Below are 20,406 nucleotides of genomic sequence, written 5' to 3' on the forward strand. Positions count from 1 at the left end.
AACACTATATAATCTTTTTGTGAAAATCCGCTTCTGAGCCCAGGCTCATGTGCACCCACACTGACGAAAAAGTCAAAACAAATACTAGAAAAATTCAAAGAAATTCAATTTGTTTGCATGGTAGATAATTTGATGCGTGAGGTCCGCTCCAATTTTTAAATCATTTGGACATCTGAGCAGATCTCGGAAAAAAAGACAAATTCAGGGTCTGTAAAAAGGTTTACTGTTCATGCACCGTTCTGACCTGATTTGTCTTTTTTTCTGAGAACTGCTCAGATGTCCAAATGATTTAAAAATTGAAACGGACCTCACGCACTAAATTTTCTACCATGCAAAAAATTTAGAATTTTTTGAATTGTTTTGAATTTTTTTTTTGTGATATTTTTTCTGACCGGGTGCGGATGAGCCCTAGGCACCAAAACCCTGCACTCATGTTTTTGGCGCAAAATTAGTTTCTAAAATTATCTTCTGTAAACAACAAATCCATCCACATAATGTAGCACCAATTTAATTCTCTCCTCTTTTTGCGTAGTAGCACCAATTTAATTCTCAACATGTTGAAAGATTTTACTCCCTCCGAATCCTAATTAATTGACGCATACTCAATACAAATTTAGTGCAAAATTATGCTAAGTGTGCGTTAATTAATTTGAATCGGAGGAAGTACTAATAACTAGTCATACATAGAAAGAGATAAACACAACAAATTAAAGCTTAAAAACAGCATAAATTAATTTCCAAATTTATCTTCTGTAAACAACAAATCCATCCACATAATGTAGCACCAATTTAGTTCTCAACATGCAGAAAGATATTCCCGCAAAAAGAAATCATGTAGAAAAATATTACTCCCCGGACTCCAACTAATTGACGCATACTTAGTACTCCCTCAATCTCAAAGTAAGAGGGTGCTTGGATCCAAGGGACTATTTTTAGTCTGACTAAAAATAGTCTTTTTAGAGGCTAAAGTTCCAAGCACCCCTGACTAAAGAGAGGCTAGGACTAGTCTTGAGGCTAAAATCTTTTAGCCATAGGAAACCTACTAAAATATGTATTAGCCCTCTCTCTCCTCATTTAATTCCTCTCTTTTAACACATGCGAGTTCTGGATTGGAGGGTTTGGATGATAATAAATGCTCAATAACTTGATTTTAGTCTCTTTAGTATTTGGGTCCAAGTATGGGTGAGCCTAGCAAGTTTTAGTCCCACTGCTTTTAGTCATGGGACTAAAACGTATCCAAACACCCTCTAAATGTTTCAACTTTGTACTAACTCAAGTTTTTTTTTTGAGATAGTGACTTAATAAGTTATACTAAGGCTGAGAACTTATTTAGGGACGGAGGGAGACTAACTTTAGTACAAAATTATTTTGGATCGGAGAAGTACTAATGACTAGACATACATATAAAGAGATAAACACCACAAATTAAAGCTCAAAAAAACAGCATAAAGTAAAGCAGGAGGGGTATATATAGGGGTGCGCTAGCCAGTCGCCACTAGATCGAGACCCACAAGGGGCCGGTAACCGCCACCCGCATCAGGATGGACAGCACCGTGGACGCAATGGCAGCGGCCTACGACGCGCTGGTGGACGCCGCGGCAGCCCACGTCCGCGAGCCCGGCCGCGCCGCCGCGGTGGAGGACCTCAAGCGCCGCCTCGACGCCTTCCACGAGTGCTGCGACCGCGCCGAGGACCTCGTCCACACGGCCGCCGCCCGCCTCGGGCCCGCTGACGCTCGTGCCGCCGGCGATCGCCTTGACGTGCTCGACCGCACCCTGCACGCCGTCGGTGCTCCCGGTGAGGACAAGGGGATGGCGGTTCAGGAAGATGGGAAGGATCCCGCGGCGCCCACTTCGCCGGTGGTGGCCGGAGCCGAGGACAAGTAGGTCACTCGTTCGGTCGGTCCATCCATCGATCTCGCCTGTTGTTGTTGGATGTGATGTTGAGTAATTATTCCTCTAGGTCATTTATTACTCTTAAAATTTTGTTAATCGGCCGAGTCATATCTATCTATCTATCTAGATCATGGATAGGAATGGAGAAAGGATAGGAGGACCGAATTAGCATACTCCTATGTTGTTAGATCCATCGCATTTTCCTTTTTCGAAATAATTTACCTTATGTTTCCGTCAGTGGAGTGAGAAAAACACCCGAGGGTAATGTCAAGAACAGGTGCCGGCACAGTTCGGTCTTCTAAAATCAGTTGTAAGAGAATTCGGCCATTATTTGTTGAAGCAGTAGACAATGTTGTAATCTCTCCTCCTAGATGTGTTTTTGATGTTCAGTACAACTAGCATGGTGGCCATCGCAACTGTGAGGACATCATCTTTAGATTAAAATGACAAACATATTTACAGTTTCATGTGTATTTTATAAAATAATAGGGTCGTATGGTCATAACACATGTTTTTTCTAAATAAATGGTACATGTGTGTAATGAAACATTTCTAAACATATTTAGATCTGGAACAAGGAGGAAGGGAGCCATGGGATTAATCTGTATCATGGTACATAGCACCAAAGTTGCATCATGTAGCACCAAAGTTGGTTTTCAAAAAGTTTGTCGAAACATACCTAAATGAGGTCTAGATTTTAAAAAGGTGGTTGATATAACACCAAAGTTGCATCATGAGTACCAAAGTTTATTTTGAAATTTTTTGTCGAAACAAACCCAAATGGGGTCCAGCTTTGAAAAGGTTTTGTTGATTTAGCACCAAAGTTGGTCCATGTAGCACCAAAGTTGGTTTTGAAAGAGTTCATCGAAACATACCTGAATGGGTTCCAACTTTCAGAAAGTTGGTACATGTAGCGCCAAAGTTGCTATTAAAAAAGTTTGCTGAAACATACCCAAATGTGGTACAACCTTCAGAAAGTTGGTTAATGTAGCACCAAAGTTGCATCATGCAGCACCAAAGTTGGTTTTGAAAAGTTGCATCATGTAACACCAAAGTTGGTTTTGAAAATGTTTATCATGTAGCACCAAAGTCGGTTTTGAAAAAGTTTATCACTTTTTCAAAACCAACTTTAGTGGTACATGATGCACCTTTTGGTGCTACATAGCCAAATGTGGTCTAGCCTTCAAGAAGTTGGTTGATGTAGCACCAAAGTTGGTTTTGGAAAAAAAACTTTTGCAAAACCAACTTTGGTGCTATATCAACAAACTTCTTGAAAGCTGGACCACATTCGGGTATGTTTTGCCAAACTTTTCAAAACCAACTTTGATGCTACCTGATGTAACTTTGGCGCTACATCAACAAACTTTCTGAAATCTGGACCCAGTTTGGGTATCTTTCGACACACTTTTTCAAAACTAACTTTGGTACTGCATGACTCGACTTTGGTTCTACATCAACTAACCTTTCAAAAGCTGGACCCATTTGAGTTTGTTTGACAAACTTTTTAAAAACCATCTTTGGTGCTTGTGTGTCGTGTAGTGGTGCACTCGCCACGTCGGGGTCGTGCAGCTGCACGATTCAGAATTTGGAGGAAAACAATTTGATGGAATATTAGTTGGCCCCAGGGTGTTTTTGGGTCCCATGGGGTTTATGACACAAGATTAATTTCGAGTTTAGCCATAATAATAAATACATCAACATAATGTAGCACCAAATGTAGTTCTCAAAGTATTGAAAGATACCAACAGCTAGTCATATACTTTTGCACCGAGGGTGTTGTTTCTGTGGCAAGAACACTATATAATCTTGTTTGCGCAAAATTAATTTCTAAATTTACCTTATGTAAACAACAAATCCATCCACATGATGTAGAACCAATCTAGTTTGCGGCGGCGCTGGAGGACCTGAAGCGCCGCCTTGATGCCTTCCACTAGCGTTGCGACCGCGCGGAGGACCTCGTTCAGACGACCGCCACCCTCCTCGGGTCAGCCGACCCCCATGCCGCCGACAATTGCCTTCACAGGCTCAGCCGCACCCTGCACGCCGTCCGCGGACCCGGGGTCGGCTACTGTGAGGAGAAGGGGAAGGCGGTTCAGGAAGATGAGAAGGATCCTACAACGCCCACTTCGCCCGTGGCGGGAGCCGTGGACAAGTAGGTCACTCGTTCGGTCGATCGATCTTGCCTGTTTGTTGTTTGGTGTTAAGTAATCCTCTTCCTTATTGTTACCGCTAAAAAGTGTTAATCAGGTGAGTCATCTATCTATCTATCTAGATCATGGATAATAGTAATGGGGAAAGGTTAGGAGGACCAAATTAGCATACTACTATGTTGTAGATTCATCACATTTTTTTATTTTTTTTGTTACCTTGATGTTTTGATCAATGGAAAGAGGAGAACACCCGATGGTAATGTGAAGAAGAGGTAGCGGCACCGTTTGGCCTTCTAAAATTAGTTGTAGGGGAATTCAATCATTACATGAAGAGGGAATAGGAGTGGGTCCTTCCATAGCATCGGGTAACCATGCATGAAGAGGGAATTGTGCGGATTTTGCAACCGCACCAAGGAATAATGAAAAAGCACATAAAGTAGTAAGTAAAAGAGTTAATTTCATTATAAGGAATCCAATTATTAGCTATTTTGAACAGTCCCCTAAACTTTAAACTACATGTTATTAAAAAAACCTAAAATTTTAGATAATAGGCCAAAATCCCCTACATGATTAGTTACAAAAGCTTTTTGACAAGCACTCGCTGCTATTAGTCATGTATAAACCAAAAGCCTATCAATAAATAAGAACACATTCCCACTAAGTTTCCCAATTTTTTTTGTATCAGATTGGAGTTAGGTGACATCCTAGGATAATTATGTAGGTGACCGTTGTCGCAGTGCCTAAGTCTCTAGACCTCTCAACGCTTCCGCATTTGTAGCGTCCCATGTCAGCCCACACGCCACACATGCTGAGCTTGCCGAGCACGCCAAGCCAACCCAGCATGTGAATAGTAGGTGTCGGCAGCTCAGCTGCCCTTACCTGCATTGTTGCATCAAGGGCATGGATCGAGCATACCTTGTAAGGTTTTTGGACGGAGATTAGCCTTAGTGTTCAATCTCTCAAGGCGTAGGAGCTAAATCTTAACATTTTTGTGGGAATATGTGATTCCTAATGGTGGTTATCATGGGATTGCCCACTTGTGACGAGAGATCAGTGTGCGTGCGGGCTAACCTAGCTAAGTAAAAGGCATCGGACCCATCAGGCAACGGTAATGAGGATTGGGTTAGGACCCTGTCATCTTTCGCATAACCAATGATAATCTCCAGGATAAGTAGCTTAAGCTTGAGCCAACAAACAAGATGAGAAGATGGTCTTTTACCTTGATTTGAAGATCCAGACATCTTCTCTTCTTGTACCTTCACCACCTAGAGTTTGACCTGATGTGTGTTTGGCCCTTCCTGATTCTTTAGTGTTTGAGCTTGATCGGTAGCTTTTTCAGAGAGAGTTTAAGTGAGGGAGAGAGTGAAGCGTATAGTTGTAGCTGGTTACTTCTCCCCAGAAAGTTCCTCTTATGTTTATATACATGAGTGCATTGTGCATCAGGGGCCAACACCTGGTTGGAGAGGGCTGCCCCGATTAGTGCAACTCAACAAGTTACTATAGCTGCACTATAGCAACCGACCTACTATAGCTGGTATTGTAGCAGCCATCTACAGTTTAGACTGTAGATCAAAATATCCAACAGTTCCATCATGATTTTCCCTCAATCTGTGGTTTCAAATTGGATCTTGTCTGGTTGCTTCTTGTTCTCATGGAGGCTTTCGAATCCTAATTTGCCATCTTGCTTGTCGAGGCTTCATGAGAAGGTTGTTGCAATTACCACTGCCTACATGATGACGACTCATGTACTCATTGTTGTTGCACCTGTAGAAAAGTTTGCGGCGATAGAACAGATCTTCAACACGTACTTGGATGAACGAGCAACCTTGTTAAACTCTTTTCGATCACATCAAACCTGTGACTTGACGCGTCAACAATGGCTACATCAATAGCCACCACATAGGCTGTGGTAACTGCATGAACTTTCTTGCTGTCTCTAGCAAACTCGATGGGCAATGTGGCAGTGGTGACTATTTTCTTGAACACGTCATAGTTTGATCTAGACCTTGTGGTTGGTTAGAGTGGGAGAGACGACTTCGTTAGGGGCCAAGGAGGGGCACATAGCATCAATGAACTTGTCGGCGGTGGCGTTTGCTTGGCCACCATGATGAAAAAGGGATTAGTACAATTGCAATGTTCCGAACCTTGGCTATTGCTACTTGACCATGATGACAATAGGGATTAGTACAATAGGCAATGGTTGAGGGATGATTCAAGAAGATTTGCTACTTTTCAGTGAGATGCTTGCGGTTTGGAGGCATATGAAGGTGGTCATTTGCTTAAATTAGGGGATGCTACATGAAGGTGTAAGGCCAGGAGAGTTTCGTTGGTATCGTGCGGTGGGGTGCAAAACTGGTTAGCAGTCACATGTGACAACCAACTAGATGATCTTCAACTAATACGAATACAGACACAACCTAAGCCTGATAGTGCCTTTGCCTCATCCCCTTCTCAGGCTGACTGAGACGATGTACTCCACCACCGCCAATCACATGTGTACTATGAACAAGGGGACATGTAAGATGAAGACCAAGGCCACTGCTAAGCTCCGATGGTTCCGACATGGCTCTCAAGGTTGTGATCCCCATGGCAGCGGCATACCAGAGCCTAGATCACAAGACACTGGCTATCAACGCGATCGAGGATCGACATGCTGGGCTATGTCGAGGTCTACTACAACTACCTGGCCAATGTGGCCAAGACGGACGTGTTCGCCAAGGATGGGTGGAAGAAGATGGACTTTAGCCGCATTGAGGTCGCTCACTACCATGGTCCAAACGATGACGATGAGGAGGACAAACTCGAGAGTGCTCGAGTTCCAATTTATGTTTATTCACTTGTATGCTATCTATGCTATTGTGATATATACAAACGCTGCACTAAGCTATGTTTGGCGCCGATGGACTTTTTGTTTGCTTTGCTACAATGTAATTGGTGTTGTTGTTGTTGCATTGCTATATTCTTAATTGTTTTTCATTGCTTGCTGCGTGGCAGGTGATGTGCGAGCTGATGAGGAGGTGCTTTGTTTGCCTAAACTTAAACATCACACTTTCAACATTAGGGTTTGCACTAAAATTTTGTCTATTTGTCTACCAACTTCATATGTCACTGGGTTTTGTTTGTGAACAGTAGAAGGAGAAAAGCTGGCTTTACAATTGCAAACGACTTACTATCTATCTCTGCACGATCCAATCAACACGGATAGAGGCTTGTCAGTGAGCTGCAACTTCAGTGTGATGTCAGCTTAAGGAGTTGATGTCAACCTCGTGACTGGGCTCAAGCATAGACTAGGAAGCCCATAGCCACGCAAGGAAAAAATTAAGCAGGCAAAAGCTAGCAGCGGATCACAAAAGCTCGTATTGTTATGTGACAATTTTCTTTTCATTTACAAATGGATGAATAGATGCATAATATTCTCTAACATATATCACTATCATAATTTTCACTTACCTCATCAGGACCAACTGAAGACGCCGCCGCCGCACCACCATTTTAATTACGCCGCAACGTAGCATATCGGGGTTCGAAACTTGATGTCATTAAGTTAGGCTCGAGTCTCTCATTTTGGGTGGGCACAAGGAAAAATACGCAGCATCCTTTCAGAAAGTGTGAACCCTTTACCGCATTGACTGTTCCGAGAGCCCCACTATCCTTAAGGTGACGCTGTAGGTGGTCATCCTTGTTGAAGGGCAACAATGGCTTAAATCGAATCCTCTAATACAAACTCGGGTCACTTATTTAGAGAGTATGAAAGTAGCACCATAGTTAAAAGTAGGGTCCACATTTTATTTTGAGGAGCATCATTTTTGTTGGAGTCGCTCAAGCTGAGTAGGCGCTGAGCCAACCCAAGCTCAATGGCGGCGAATCAGCAATCGACCCGCTCGGAACCCTAGCCTATCCTCGCCCGCCCGCCATGGCATGCCCTCCTTGCCCGCCGTCGCCGCTCGCCAGGGTGCGGCTCGAGGACGTGGCGCCCCACGACGGCGCGGCCGCCCCGGGCTACGCGCGCGCCGTCGGCGCCCTCGCCGCCTCGCTCGCCCGCCGCGGCGCCGCTGTGCTCGAGCTCCCCGCCGCGGACGCGGCCGTCCTCCGCTGCGCCCTCGAGTCCGCCCGCGCCTTCTTCCGCGGCCGCCACGCTGCCTACCTCTACCGCGCCGGGAGGTACGCTTGCTCACAACCCAGCCTACTTCGTCTTCGATTTGACTGGAATTCAGTAGTTTAGATTCCGGTTTGGCTCAGCGCTCGAGTGTGAGCGAATCACAAGGGTGAAAGTCTGAAAGAGCTGGCTGAGCATACACAACATTCCTGAATATTCGGAATATTGCTCTGTTTCCTCTGTTTCCAGGGCTGATTACATCTCTGTTTTCATAAGGGTGAGCGTGACTGAAATAGAATGGTGATGGTTACATCTCTTTGAGTACTCTAGCATTAGACTCTTAGTGAACTGACAGATGTTGCTGTATACATTAGTTTTGTGGTCTATCAACACAAAATGTACAAGAATTGCTTCATACTCAAAATGTAAATGTACAAGAATTGCCTCTTATACCAAAGAAGGTGTACTCCCTCTGATCCAAATTAAATGACGCAGCGTCAGTACAACTTTGTACTAAAGCTGCAGCATTTAATTTGGATCGGAGTGAGTACAAGAATTTGCCTCATATGTATGCCAGTATTAGCATAGTAGATTGTGTTTTACGTATACGTTTTAAAATCCAAAAATGAAATGAAAAAAAACATGTTGATTATAGAAAAATTAGGAGGAGCCTAGAATTAGAGTCTTATGGGTAAGGACTCTATTGCTGATATACTAACCTCTATATACTAGATTGTTAGGCAAAGGGGGCTGTCAGATGTAAGCTAATTACGGCACTGCTCTGCACATGTTTTTTTTTCGTCTTCTGTCATAGTGGGCAACATTTTGCGGTTAGTTTCTGATATTTTTCAGTTCTTGTACTCTATGTCAGGACTTTGGAAGATGGAGAGTTGTCCCCTGCTTGCATGGCTGATGCTTTCAGATGTTTGGGCAAAGCAGCCCGGGCCGCCCTCTGTGCAATAGCACGGCACCTGCGCCTACGTACCGAGTACAATTCTAGCCCTTTATCCGTTCGTTGAATTTCTCTTACTATTGATTAATATGCTTTTCACGCTCCCAGAATTCTACTGGCTAATAATCATGCCCTGTTATCCAGCGTATTCAACCAATTACTTGATGATACTCCACTGCCGGATAACGAGGTCTCCTCATCAGAGTTGCTGGTGGCATATTCTCATGAACAGCTCCAAAGTGGTCACACACTCATGGGATGTCCCAGCAGGTCCTCAATGCCTCAAGTTGATAGGGGATTTGTGACGCTAGTTGCTTCTGATTATCCAGGAATTGAGGTAACAAGATTCTGCTCCTTACACCTATATAAAATTTGAATGCAGCAATAAGAGTATTTGAGTCATGGCTACTTTACTTTTGGTTAAATACGCTACCGTTTTCCTATTGTTTACTTCTTGTTTTCTCCTTTTGTACTGTGTCCAACTGATTCCAGTCTTATTCGATACAGTTCATCTGCCCAAGTTATAATTGTTTAGTGTTTGTTTCTTTGGTATAGGTTTGTGACCCAAATGGCCATTGGTACCTAGCTGATGGGGTTTCAGGCCCAAATAATCTATTGCTTCTGACTGGAAGGGCCCTAAGTCACGTTACCGCTGGTCTTTGCCCAATTTCCCAGTACAGGGTCACTAATGAAAATAGGTCAGAATTATGAAATACTGGAACGTCTCACCATCTCATTTCATATACTTTTTTTGGCTTATATTCCTTGTGCTCCTGTACACATGAATTGGCCATCTAACCACAATTTCCATCTTGTAGGGCATCACTCACCTTTAGGTTGGTCCCTCATGCCAACGCTATATTGGATTGCTCTCCAATTTTAGCTGCTGGGCATTGCATACGACAGGTGTACCAACCCATACCTGCAAGCCAATTTATGGATGATTCTTATGCTGAAGAGCATGCTGTTTCCAGTCACTTGGAAGAACCTTCTGTAAGCATAAGTTCGAAGCAACATAGTTACTGTAGCATGCATGTTCTACATGGTCAATCATCCAGTGATACATGAGAGCTGTCAAATGACAAGATTTGGGTGTTATGTGCATTTCATTTCCTGTTCATTTATTGAATTAAAAAAATAACCCATATTTAACCAATTTCAACTGCAGGAATCTCAGGGCAACTTTGTTAGTGACCCATCACTCAGAAGTGTCCTGTCAGACCCTCTATCGTAAGTTGTTTCTTGTTGGACGTAGCTGTTCATCACAAACTTGTTCACAACATATACATAGACAGTAAACTGCCTTATTCTGCATGGTCCTTCTACATCTGCTATTTTTTATGAGTTCATCGTAAGTTTAATGGGAGCAAGGGACAAAATTGCTTAATATGAATGTTCATAGCGTTCTGTTTCTCTAAACCAATGTTACAGATCATCTCATTATTCGGCATCGCAGTTGCTGATTTGCTTGATTAATGCAGTAATGGACTTGTCTGTTTTCAGTGGGGCTTTTCTTGAAGATGCTATGGTTCTCCAATGTGGGCACTCATTTGGTGGCGTCATGCTGAAGAAAGTCATTGAAATGGTATGCTTTAAAAAATCATTCATCCTTTCTGATAGTTATCAGTGTTCTGGTTGTAGATTTTAGAATAAAGGTCACACTTTCCTGCAAGTTGCAGTCCTTAATGTTCTGTTGGCTAGCTACAACTGAAGTTAACTGTTATATTCTTAATACTTATGCTAGCACTAATTTTTCTAACTTAAATTGTGGTATTCATCCAGTTTTTGTATTTAGTAGACATCAAGATATGTGCCATAGTAACAGATAATCCAACTGGAACTTACTGAGAAGAATAGTGCCATTTCGATGAACCTTCTCACAGCAAAGGCATACTTTAGTATACAAGCCTGAAATAGTATCTTTTCTCTGTGCTGCAATTCCAGTCTTTTGGATGTCACCAACCAACAAATTGTTTCTTTTTATCTCTGTAATCAGGCTAGATGCACCATTTGCAATGGAGAAGTTGACCCATCCTCCTTGTTTCCTAATCTTGGTATGTCTCTGTCGTATATTTACCTTCCTTATTAAGACTAGCATTAAAAATGTTTCACCTGCTCACTTACGATCGGCAGTGTTCTGTTATGAACAGCTTTAAGAGCAGTAGCCACGGTGGTGAAGATGGAGGATGACAGGAGACTGTTTCATAACGCTGCTCTTCGGAAGCGCAGGAAAGATGTGATCGAGCATACGGATGTGCCGAAGCGGACTGGGAGTCGCAAAGTGTGTGTATAATGCTTTGAACATACACCTAGTCTTTTACGACGTAGCATACTGTTTGGATAGTCATCATGTTGTTTTCTCAGGACAACGGTGAGCTTGCTCTGGATGCTGAAAGCCCGGTGGCATTCAAGGGAGTGCAGTACCCATTTGTAGTGGGCGAGAGGGTCCTTATCATGGTACACGCAACACATTGCTGTGCTGAGAGTAAAGTGAAATCGCAAGAGCAGTTTGTTCTGATCACTAAACGCTTGCAGGGGAACAAAAGGACGCCTGAGAAATTCATCGGGAAGGAGGCGGTCATCACGTCGCAGTGTCTGAATGGCTGGTAAGTGCAGTGCTTCACTCTCTTTTAATAGCGCAGGGCGAACTGTGGGTTCGCACTGTCTCACTGCAGCTCCTGTAGAAGTAGAACCTGTCGCATATTATTGGACTATAAAAATCTTTGGATTGAGCAGGTATCTTGTGAAGGCGCTCGACAGCGGAGAGAGCACGCGGCTGCAGTACCGGTCGCTGAAGAAAGTGCCGGAGCTGCAACTGCAGACGCAAGCGAGGCTGCAGCCCCTGGCATTTCTCGGAGGCAGACAGTAAGAGATGGCGATGGCGGATCATGCAAGGACCATAACCACCGCCCAAGGTGTCGGTCAGGTAGGGCGAGGAAGATATGCTGGTAGTGCTGCTGTGTGCAAGTTGTGTACCAATGGATCTTAATTTCGTTTCCTTGTGTGCATAGCTAGGTAGGGCGCTCCCCTCCCTTGTTCGAAGGCGAGATCAAAGTAAAAGTCGAGAGTATGAAATGAAGTCATGTGCCTGCCTTAGGGTATCCGCTATCAGGCCATGCGATGCGATAGCTGGAGTAGTAAGCGACATGTGTTTGTGCGTCAAATCTGTTCATCTTTGAGTTTGTAGAGGAAGAAAGTGTTTGTGTGTATGTGTTCTTCAAGGGTAGCTCCAGATTGTACAAGACCTTGCTGTGGCCAGTAGTAGGAGTATTCACTAACTATGTTTGTGCAATTATATATCAGCATGACGACCCATGAAATGTTTTTTCTTGAATCCATGTGAAACATCTTAGGCCTATTTTGGTTTGGAAAGTAAGACGAAAAGATGGGCATTGTGCTTGATGTGCTTCACCAAAGTGTGAGCAGTTATCCTTTATTAGCCCAGGTTCAGTAACAAACCCTAATTGAATGGGTTACCTAAACTTTTGTATTTATTTCAGCTGCCAAATATAGCTAATGACTTCATCATCTAGTTAGTTTTGAATGTCGTAGCTAAAGACAGGGTAGTTTTAAATGTCATAGCTAGATAAACAAGTTTGAAATTTCGTAGCTAAATATTTCTAGTTTCAATTGTGGCAAATAAAATATTAGTTTGTGTGAAATGTCGTAGATAAACACAGCTTGTTCTTTTCAATATTTCATTTAAATGGTAGGAAATTTCTGAAACATAGGGCTACAAACTCTAGCTGTTTTAGAGAAGGGTACAATTGGAGTGCCGTCGACATGGGATTAAGGATCTTTTCCGTATTCCCAAGTCAGCCCTTTTTTCTGGCACAAACGAGCACATTTCCACTGAAAATGATTTTTATTTGGAAAAAGAATCAGAAAATAGTGGACACAATCAAAAAGCTTATAATATTTGGGAAGCCACAAAAAATAGTTGATGAAGTTATACATAACCTTGAAAAATAGAGTTGCACATAATGTTTGAGAAGTTACTACTCCCCCCGTCCCAAAATAAGTGTCTCAACTTAGTACTAACGTTAGTACAAGGTTTAGACACTTATTTTGGGATAGAGGGAGTATTAACTTTTAGTATTTTTATAAAAAAAATTAACGACATAAAATAATTGTATAATTTTGAACAAGTTGCTTAATAAGATGTGTAACTTTATACCTGACTACATACGTATACAACACAGTTTAAGAGGTCAAAATATAATACATATCAGAAAAAAGTGTTGAACCATAGTGGGCTGAAGAGAGCCACAAATGACTTGGCAGTTGTCCGTGTTTGCTGCAATTACAATGTCAGTAAGACCAGGTGTTCTATCATTACTGATGCACGGTAACTTGATTATTCCTGGAGGCTCACCCAAAAGGAAAGGCACATGACATCAGAGAATTTTTTCAAACCGTGCACTTGATGACAAGATAATTGTCACTGCATAAATCACACTACTTGCTTCTGATCATCCAGCTGAGTGAGCTTCTTTCTGGCACATAGATCGTGCATCAACGGATCTTAATCCCGTTTTTCTTTTTTTTGTGCGTGTGCGTACAGGTAGGTCGTTGAGATTCGTAGGCGTGAGATGTAAAACTGCATTCTTGTGCCTGGACCTAGTCGATCGTGTGTGTACGGTGACACTACGGTGAGTCTACTGACTGCCAATATGTCTTTTTCCTCGACTCCTGCCAATATGGTGAATTTTGAAAAATACACATCTTATTATTATTCTAGAGAGAGAGAGAGAGAGAGAGAGAGAGGGAGAGAGAGAATGGTCATCAGGCATTTTTAGGCAGGCCGCATTCTTATTTGTGCCTAGCCCATCTCCATCTCAGTTTCTTCCATCGTTACCTTTTACTCCGGAATCCTATTCGGGATTTCACGGAATCACTAGTTACAGGGTACCTTTGCAAAGATTACTTCCACCTTCTCTGTCTGTCTAAAAAAAAAAAAAACTTCCACCTTCTCTGTGGTGAAAAGTAGCACTTGTCACAATTCAGATTTTATTTTTAAGATTTTTTTTCAAAACATTTTATCTCTCGAACTATCCATCCAAATCACAAACTGTTTCCACCATTGGGTTTCTTGCATCAAGATATTCGAAACTAGATTCCATCTTAATAGTTTGGGTGAACTTTTTTCCTCCGGAAAACCATAAATAAAAACAAGCACAAAACAAACCGAAATCTGGGAAAAATCAAAAACTACGAAAAAATAAGGACCGTAAAAACCAAAAACAGAAAAATATAAATAAAAAACCCGGGGAAAAACAGAAACCATAGAGCGCAGTTGTGCTTTCACTTTTTTGGGAAGCACACCTGTGCACCCAAGTGAGCCAATGGAAAAAAAATCCCAGGGTGGTCCATGGACCACCATCCTAGCCACCCCTCGTTTACGCCGATGCACCGAAGTGCTAGCGGTGTGTCTCCATTGCACAAAAAAAGTATTTATTCAAAAACATAGTTCACATAGATAAGTACAAGGACAATAATACTTTAGAAATCACATCTTTATCTGTGCAAAAATAATCCTATTTTGGTCTTTCTTGGGCTCAAGTACACACAAGTGAGCCCGTGGAAAAAATTCTAGGGTGGTCCATGGACCACCATCCTGGCCACCCTTTGTTACGTTGCACTGTAGTGCCAGCGGTATGTCTCTGTTGCATAAAAAATGTATTTTTGATAAAACAGTTGATAGGGATAAGTACAAGCACCATAATAATTTTGGAAATCATATCTTTATTCACTTAAGCAATTGGAAAAGTAAATATTGATAGGAAAACTTATTGCATATCATCTATTCCTTATTACATGAAAACTATTCATGGGAATTGTGTTGAATCACGGGCAATGGGCTTTGCAGACAGTATAGTCATCGTAGCATGGACCAGTATATGCAAAATAGTTGTAGCAGTACTGTCGTTTCCGCGGCCACTTCAACTTCGTCTCTCTCACACAGTCGGGGTCATCGTTAGGTCGTATAGTCGTTGTGCTGCTCCCCTTGTCGTCAATGCTCTGTCCTGAAGTGAAAAACAAATAGATTTATATCATCTCAACATGAAGGTAATTTCATTTTGTATATGAACATGTAGATAATGCCTATGTAGAAAACCACTCTAGATCTTTCCAAGGGGTGAGTACTCAAGGTTGACAAAACAAACTTTAAACATAAGGATGAACACTGAAATTTCACGAAATAATTATTTACAATTGTTCATTACCTTGTACGACTGAAGAAACCAGGCAACTTAGAAGAACCATGGAAAGCAAGACAACAAGTTGGGCATTGTGCTTGATGTGCTTCCCCATTGTGTGAGAAATTCACTGGGTTTTTATATGTATCCATTACTTGCCCTAGTCCATATATATAGCAGAACTGTAACTAGTATTGTAATTACTCATCAGTCACAAACACTAATTGAATGGGTTATCCAAATTGTTGTATTTTTACATTGCCAAACATAGCTAGTGACTTTATCGTCTAGTCTTAAATGTTGTAGCTAAAGATAGGGAAGTCTTAAATGTCATGTCTAATTTTAAATGTTGTAGCGAAAGATAGGGAAGCCTTAACTGTTGTAGCTAAAGATTGGGTTAGTTTTAATGCTGTAGCTAGAGATTTCTTTTTATAAATGCGGCAGATAAACATTGGTTGTTGCTTAATGTCATAGATAAACATAGCTTGTTCTTTTCTATGTTTCGTTTAAATGGTATGAAATTTGTAACACATGGGACTCCAAACCCTATTGTTTTAAAGAAGGGTGCGGTTGGACCACCGTCGACCTAGGAATACATATCTTTATAATTAAATGAACCGAAAAGAATTGAGAACTAAATTTGAATTTTATCAACTCTTTCGTTGTTGATCAATAATAACAACTAAGAATGCAGCAAAAATCAAATAGAGTTCCAACACCATTTTCAACATCTAATTCTGAAGAAAACAGTAGGAGAGGCAAATTAAGCTACTTTGCACCAAAATGTCAAAAAAATTAGGTATCCCTTGGTGAGCATACTTGAATTGAGCATTGAACGTGCATAAAAAGAAACTTTTTATAGATGGGAATGAAAGGAATTTGGTAGAAGGAAATTAATTATGGTCGCATTGAGTTTCAGACTATAGAGACATCAATCAAGTTCTTATGTTCCAGGTTTACCTTCCTGGATCGCTCGAAAGCTCAAAGCTGTGCGCCTGTGATATATATCCACATTTACATCACACAGCCTCATAATTTGTTTCATCCCATTGTAACAGATCCATGCTCATGAAAATGGTAGCAATGCATGAGCTACAAAACATATACGATTAAACTTTCCGAAAGCATATCATAGGTAAACATATACATATACTTACTAGGTAGCGATAACTCTGATATGAAAAAGTTGTTACTCGTTTTGGAGATCATAGCTACATATGGAAAGGTATATTGTTTTAACACTATTAAAAAATAGCTGTTACACATCAGCTTTCTTGGTCAAGTTTTACAATACTAATACTGTTCTCCATATAAGTCAAAGTAGTTTTTAAAATAGTTGACGACCATTGGGGAGCATCTTCCTTCAAGTTTTTCAATGGAGATTCGAAAAACTGGTACACTGAGACCATTCTATAGTTTGGAATATTCTGTTGTGGAAGTTGCATAGAGGTGTACTTAGCCAACAAAAAAAATTTGAAATATTGGATTGCATTAGAAATCTAAATGATGCTACTACCACTGCCAAGTTAACTACAAAGGGCATTTGTTTCAAAGAAGATTGTGCGTCCTACCTTCAGGACTCAGCTCAGCCCAAATAAACTAGCACATTAACATTGCCATGCATAGAGAGTATGTACATGCCTATTTCTTGACAGCGTGTGTTCCAAAATTGGTACTATAAATTCATTGTTGAATGAAAACAAGGAGAAATCAAAATCCGAATTGTTTCCTTATTCCAAAATTAAGGAAACTGATTGTAGCAAAGGAGTAGTAAATAAAAATTTAAAGGATTCATTCCCAGACGGCCCATCAGACATCGAACGACCCAGCCCAGCCAGCCCTCCCGAAAAATCCCCATCGACCACCCACCCCCTCACTCCTCTCGACCTCTGGCGACCGAAGCCGCTGCACTGCTTAGAGCATCTCCAACAACCGCACTAAATAAGCGCCGCGCCGCAAATTTGTCCTTTTTAGTGCGCGCGCAATCGATATAGGGGCTCCAGCGGATGCACAATAAGCGTGTGCGGCATATAGAGTTGGGCGCATGGTCCGAATCGCCATCGCGCGCTGTGTATTTGGTATGCCTGCTTCCGCGCGCCGCACACTCGAGCGCTCGCGCCGCACTCTCTCTGCCGCGCCACCTTCGCCCCGTCCGCGCCGCCACTGGCGAATCGACCCGATGGACGCCCGCGCTGGCACCCCCCTCATCCCTTCCTACTCCCGCGACCCCTCCGCCGCCGCCGCAAACCCTAGAGGGGGAGCTTTGGCTTCGCCTCCGCCGGAGCTCCTTCAAGAACCGACATAGCGCGCGGCCTTTTCATGCCGCCACGGATGACCTCGGCGGTGGATGGCGTCGCGCTGGCGCCCGCCCTGAAGCCACGAGCCATCCTCTCGAAGCTCCCAAATGCGGCGCAACCAAAGAAAGTCAAGGTATCAGCGAAGAAGAACAAGGCGGCGGACGGCTCCGGCTCCTCGAAGCTGTCGAGGAAGAAGCTTGCAGTGCGTGCGACGGGTGCGGCGGCTACCGAAGCGCCGGCGAGCTCACTTGTTGAGCCGGCGGCCGACGCGCAAAAGGTGTTCGAGGAAATGCCCCAAAGGTATAAAATTTCACCAACTTTTTGTTGTTGTATTTTTTGAATGCATACATATAGATAGCTTATTTGCTTCGTTGTATATACTTTGTAGTTTCAACGATAGCTTATTTGCAGCTGCCATCCTAGCGCATCGGCGTGTGCGGGAGATGCGTGGTCTACAGCTGCCACTCCTCCCAGTTGCACTTCGCTGTGCAAAGGACCTCGATCTCGTCCGCAGCGTCGGGGATCTTGGACATGCTATTTTCCCCGCGGGCAGCGACCTCAAAGTCTGCGGCATCGGCGGTTGGGGGGAGGGAGCGCACCCCTCCTCGTCATTCTCCATCGCAAGCCCTCCACTCTTCCCTGTGCGCTGCAGACCAACAGCCATTCGGCAGGGAGAAGGCAGGGTGTCACCGACAGGATCACACTGCGTAGCACCACTGCATTCCGCCGCCGGCGGCCGCGAGGGCGCCTCTATTGGTCGCTCTTGCGACCACTTCCAGGTGGCCATACACATGCACTCCTTTTTTCCAGATGGTGTCCATGGGATCCATGTGGCTGTACATGTGCACCTCCGATGTGCGGATGGTGTCCACTTTTTTTAAGGGGTCCAAAATAAAGCGTCCCAGTCCATTTCAGGTTGAGAGTAATAAAACAAGCAGAGATGTAAAAGGCTTGTTTTTAGGTGTTAGGTTTGTGTTTCGTCGAGTCATGATTATAAGTTGGTTAGACTGCAGCTCGAGGACAAGTTGCATGTCCAGGTGGGGTGTAGTGTTAGAGTACGTAATGGGCCTGGGCTGGCAGTATAGCCCATTAGTCTTAGGGTTAATTAGAGATAAGGGTAACTTGCTTAGGGGTCAAGTAAGCCTTGCTTGGGAGTCAAGTAAACCTCTCTATATAAAGAGAGGAGATATATCAATCTAATCAAGCAAGAATTAAGAAGGAAATCCCCTTCCCTCTTGCCCGGCCATGGGCAAAAAGGCCCCCGACCGGCCCTCTCGCGCCCTCCTTCTAGCAGCGTCATAACACTCACCTTTCCGGAAAGGTTTTACTTGGGCTTTGGCTGTTGCAAGACCTTTTTATAGGTGGACTTTAGGTAATGGCAAGCAAATTAGTTTTTGGCATGACAATTGGGTCGGAGATATCTCCCTTAAGACACAATTTTGGGACATTTTTTAGATTTGTCAGCAACAAAACTATAAGGTCTCCTAGGTTTGGGATGGGGAAACCCTGAAACTTTCCTTCAACCGATGTGTTCATGAAGAATTCCTTGCTAGATGGGATGTTCTAACCCAAGTGATTGCAATAAGAAACCAAATAGTGAGGAAGATCACCATGTATGAACACTTGAAGCATCTGGGACATACAGTGTGAGCTCATTTTATGAGATGATTAACTGGGGTGGGGTTTCTACCCCTATATGGAAAAAAATATGGAAAATTCGGGTACCACATAGGTATTTGGTGTTCTTATGGTTAGCCTATCATAATAAAATCCTCACCAGAGACAATTTGTGCAAGAGACGACATGTGAATGATGTGACTTGTCTTTTCTGTTGTGAGAGTGAAACTGTTAATCACCTGTTCTTCGATTGTGTGGTTGCGGGTGACATTTGGAAAGATGTTGTTGAGATCTTTGGATTTCAAAAACCGGGTAGTATGGGGGAGCTTTCTGCCCTTTGGGATACTAATAATAAGAAAAGTGTAATTGTCATTGCTCGTGTTGCTACCATTTAGAGCATTTGGACTATGCGTAACGATCTATGTTTTCAAGGTGTGTCGTGGACAAGCACCAGGGCAATTAAACCCATTAAGCTACGCAGGAAAGGAGGCCAACCAGCTATGCCACGTGGCGCAAGCTAGTTGGCCGCGGTGAGAACTCTTTTGTAATTATTTTAGATGAATGTGTAGATTTTTTATATGTATTTTATTCTTTTTAGACGGAGATGAGGAGCTCTGGTATTTTTTAAATGGAGGGTTATACAAAGCGGCACTCGCTGGTAAGCTACGGTGGTAATTTTTTTTCTTCTTTACTTTTTTTTAGATGAAGGCGAGGATCTTTTTCTGAGAAAAAATGAAAATGTGCGCACAACTTCCTCTTAAGCGGCGCCACAGGGTGACGCCCCAACCACTAGTTATGGGAAAGATGTGCTCTCTGCTACATCAGTGGAAGATTCTTTTAGAGAAAAGGCCAAAGCGCGACTTTATAAATAAAGTCACCAGGCAGAGTCAACACAAACCACATCGACCAACCACAGAACACAGACAGAGTATCATCCAGAACCTTAAAGGATAAAGTGGAAGTGCATGGCTCCCAGGCCAGTACACGGCTTCTACGGCGTTGTCTGTGCTTCTACGTGGGGGAGATCAGTCTGTGCTTCTACGGCGTTTTCTCCTGCTCCTAGACCATCGAGGAGGCGACGTGCTGCGAATAGCCTGGACAGGGGACTGAGAGGCAAGCTAGAAGACAGGCTGGGAGGCTTCATGCTGAAGGCGCACACTGGCTGATTCAGTTATCAGTAGTTTTTGTGTCTTTGGTTC

General features: G+C 43.0%; 1 protein-coding gene across 3 annotated transcripts; it reads left to right on the forward strand.

Moving 5' to 3' along the window:
* Positions 1–7,843: 7,843 nt before the first annotated feature.
* LOC125515656 lies at positions 7,844–12,427 on the forward strand. Of its 3 annotated transcripts, none has more exons than XR_007287090.1 (13): positions 7,844–8,206; positions 9,013–9,129; positions 9,238–9,430; positions 9,649–9,791; positions 9,912–10,086; positions 10,262–10,323; positions 10,597–10,678; positions 11,090–11,147; positions 11,244–11,374; positions 11,458–11,550; positions 11,629–11,699; positions 11,830–12,019; positions 12,105–12,427. XR_007287090.1 is itself a non-coding variant. In XM_048681168.1 (12 exons), the coding sequence occupies exons 1-12, from the start codon at positions 7,959–7,961 to the stop codon at positions 11,960–11,962; spliced, it is 1,506 nt and encodes a 501-aa protein (XP_048537125.1). In that variant the 5' UTR covers positions 7,844–7,958; the 3' UTR covers positions 11,963–12,427. The 3 variants fall into 3 exon arrangements, 1 of the variants encoding a protein (XP_048537125.1); XR_007287089.1 differs by having other exon boundaries at positions 12,109–12,427; XM_048681168.1 differs by having other exon boundaries at positions 11,830–12,427.
* Positions 12,428–20,406: the final 7,979 nt, after the last annotated feature.

This window comes from Triticum urartu, chromosome 6 (genome assembly GCF_003073215.2).
Source record: "Triticum urartu cultivar G1812 chromosome 6, Tu2.1, whole genome shotgun sequence".
In the NCBI taxonomy this organism is placed as follows: Eukaryota; Viridiplantae; Streptophyta; class Magnoliopsida; order Poales; family Poaceae; genus Triticum; species Triticum urartu.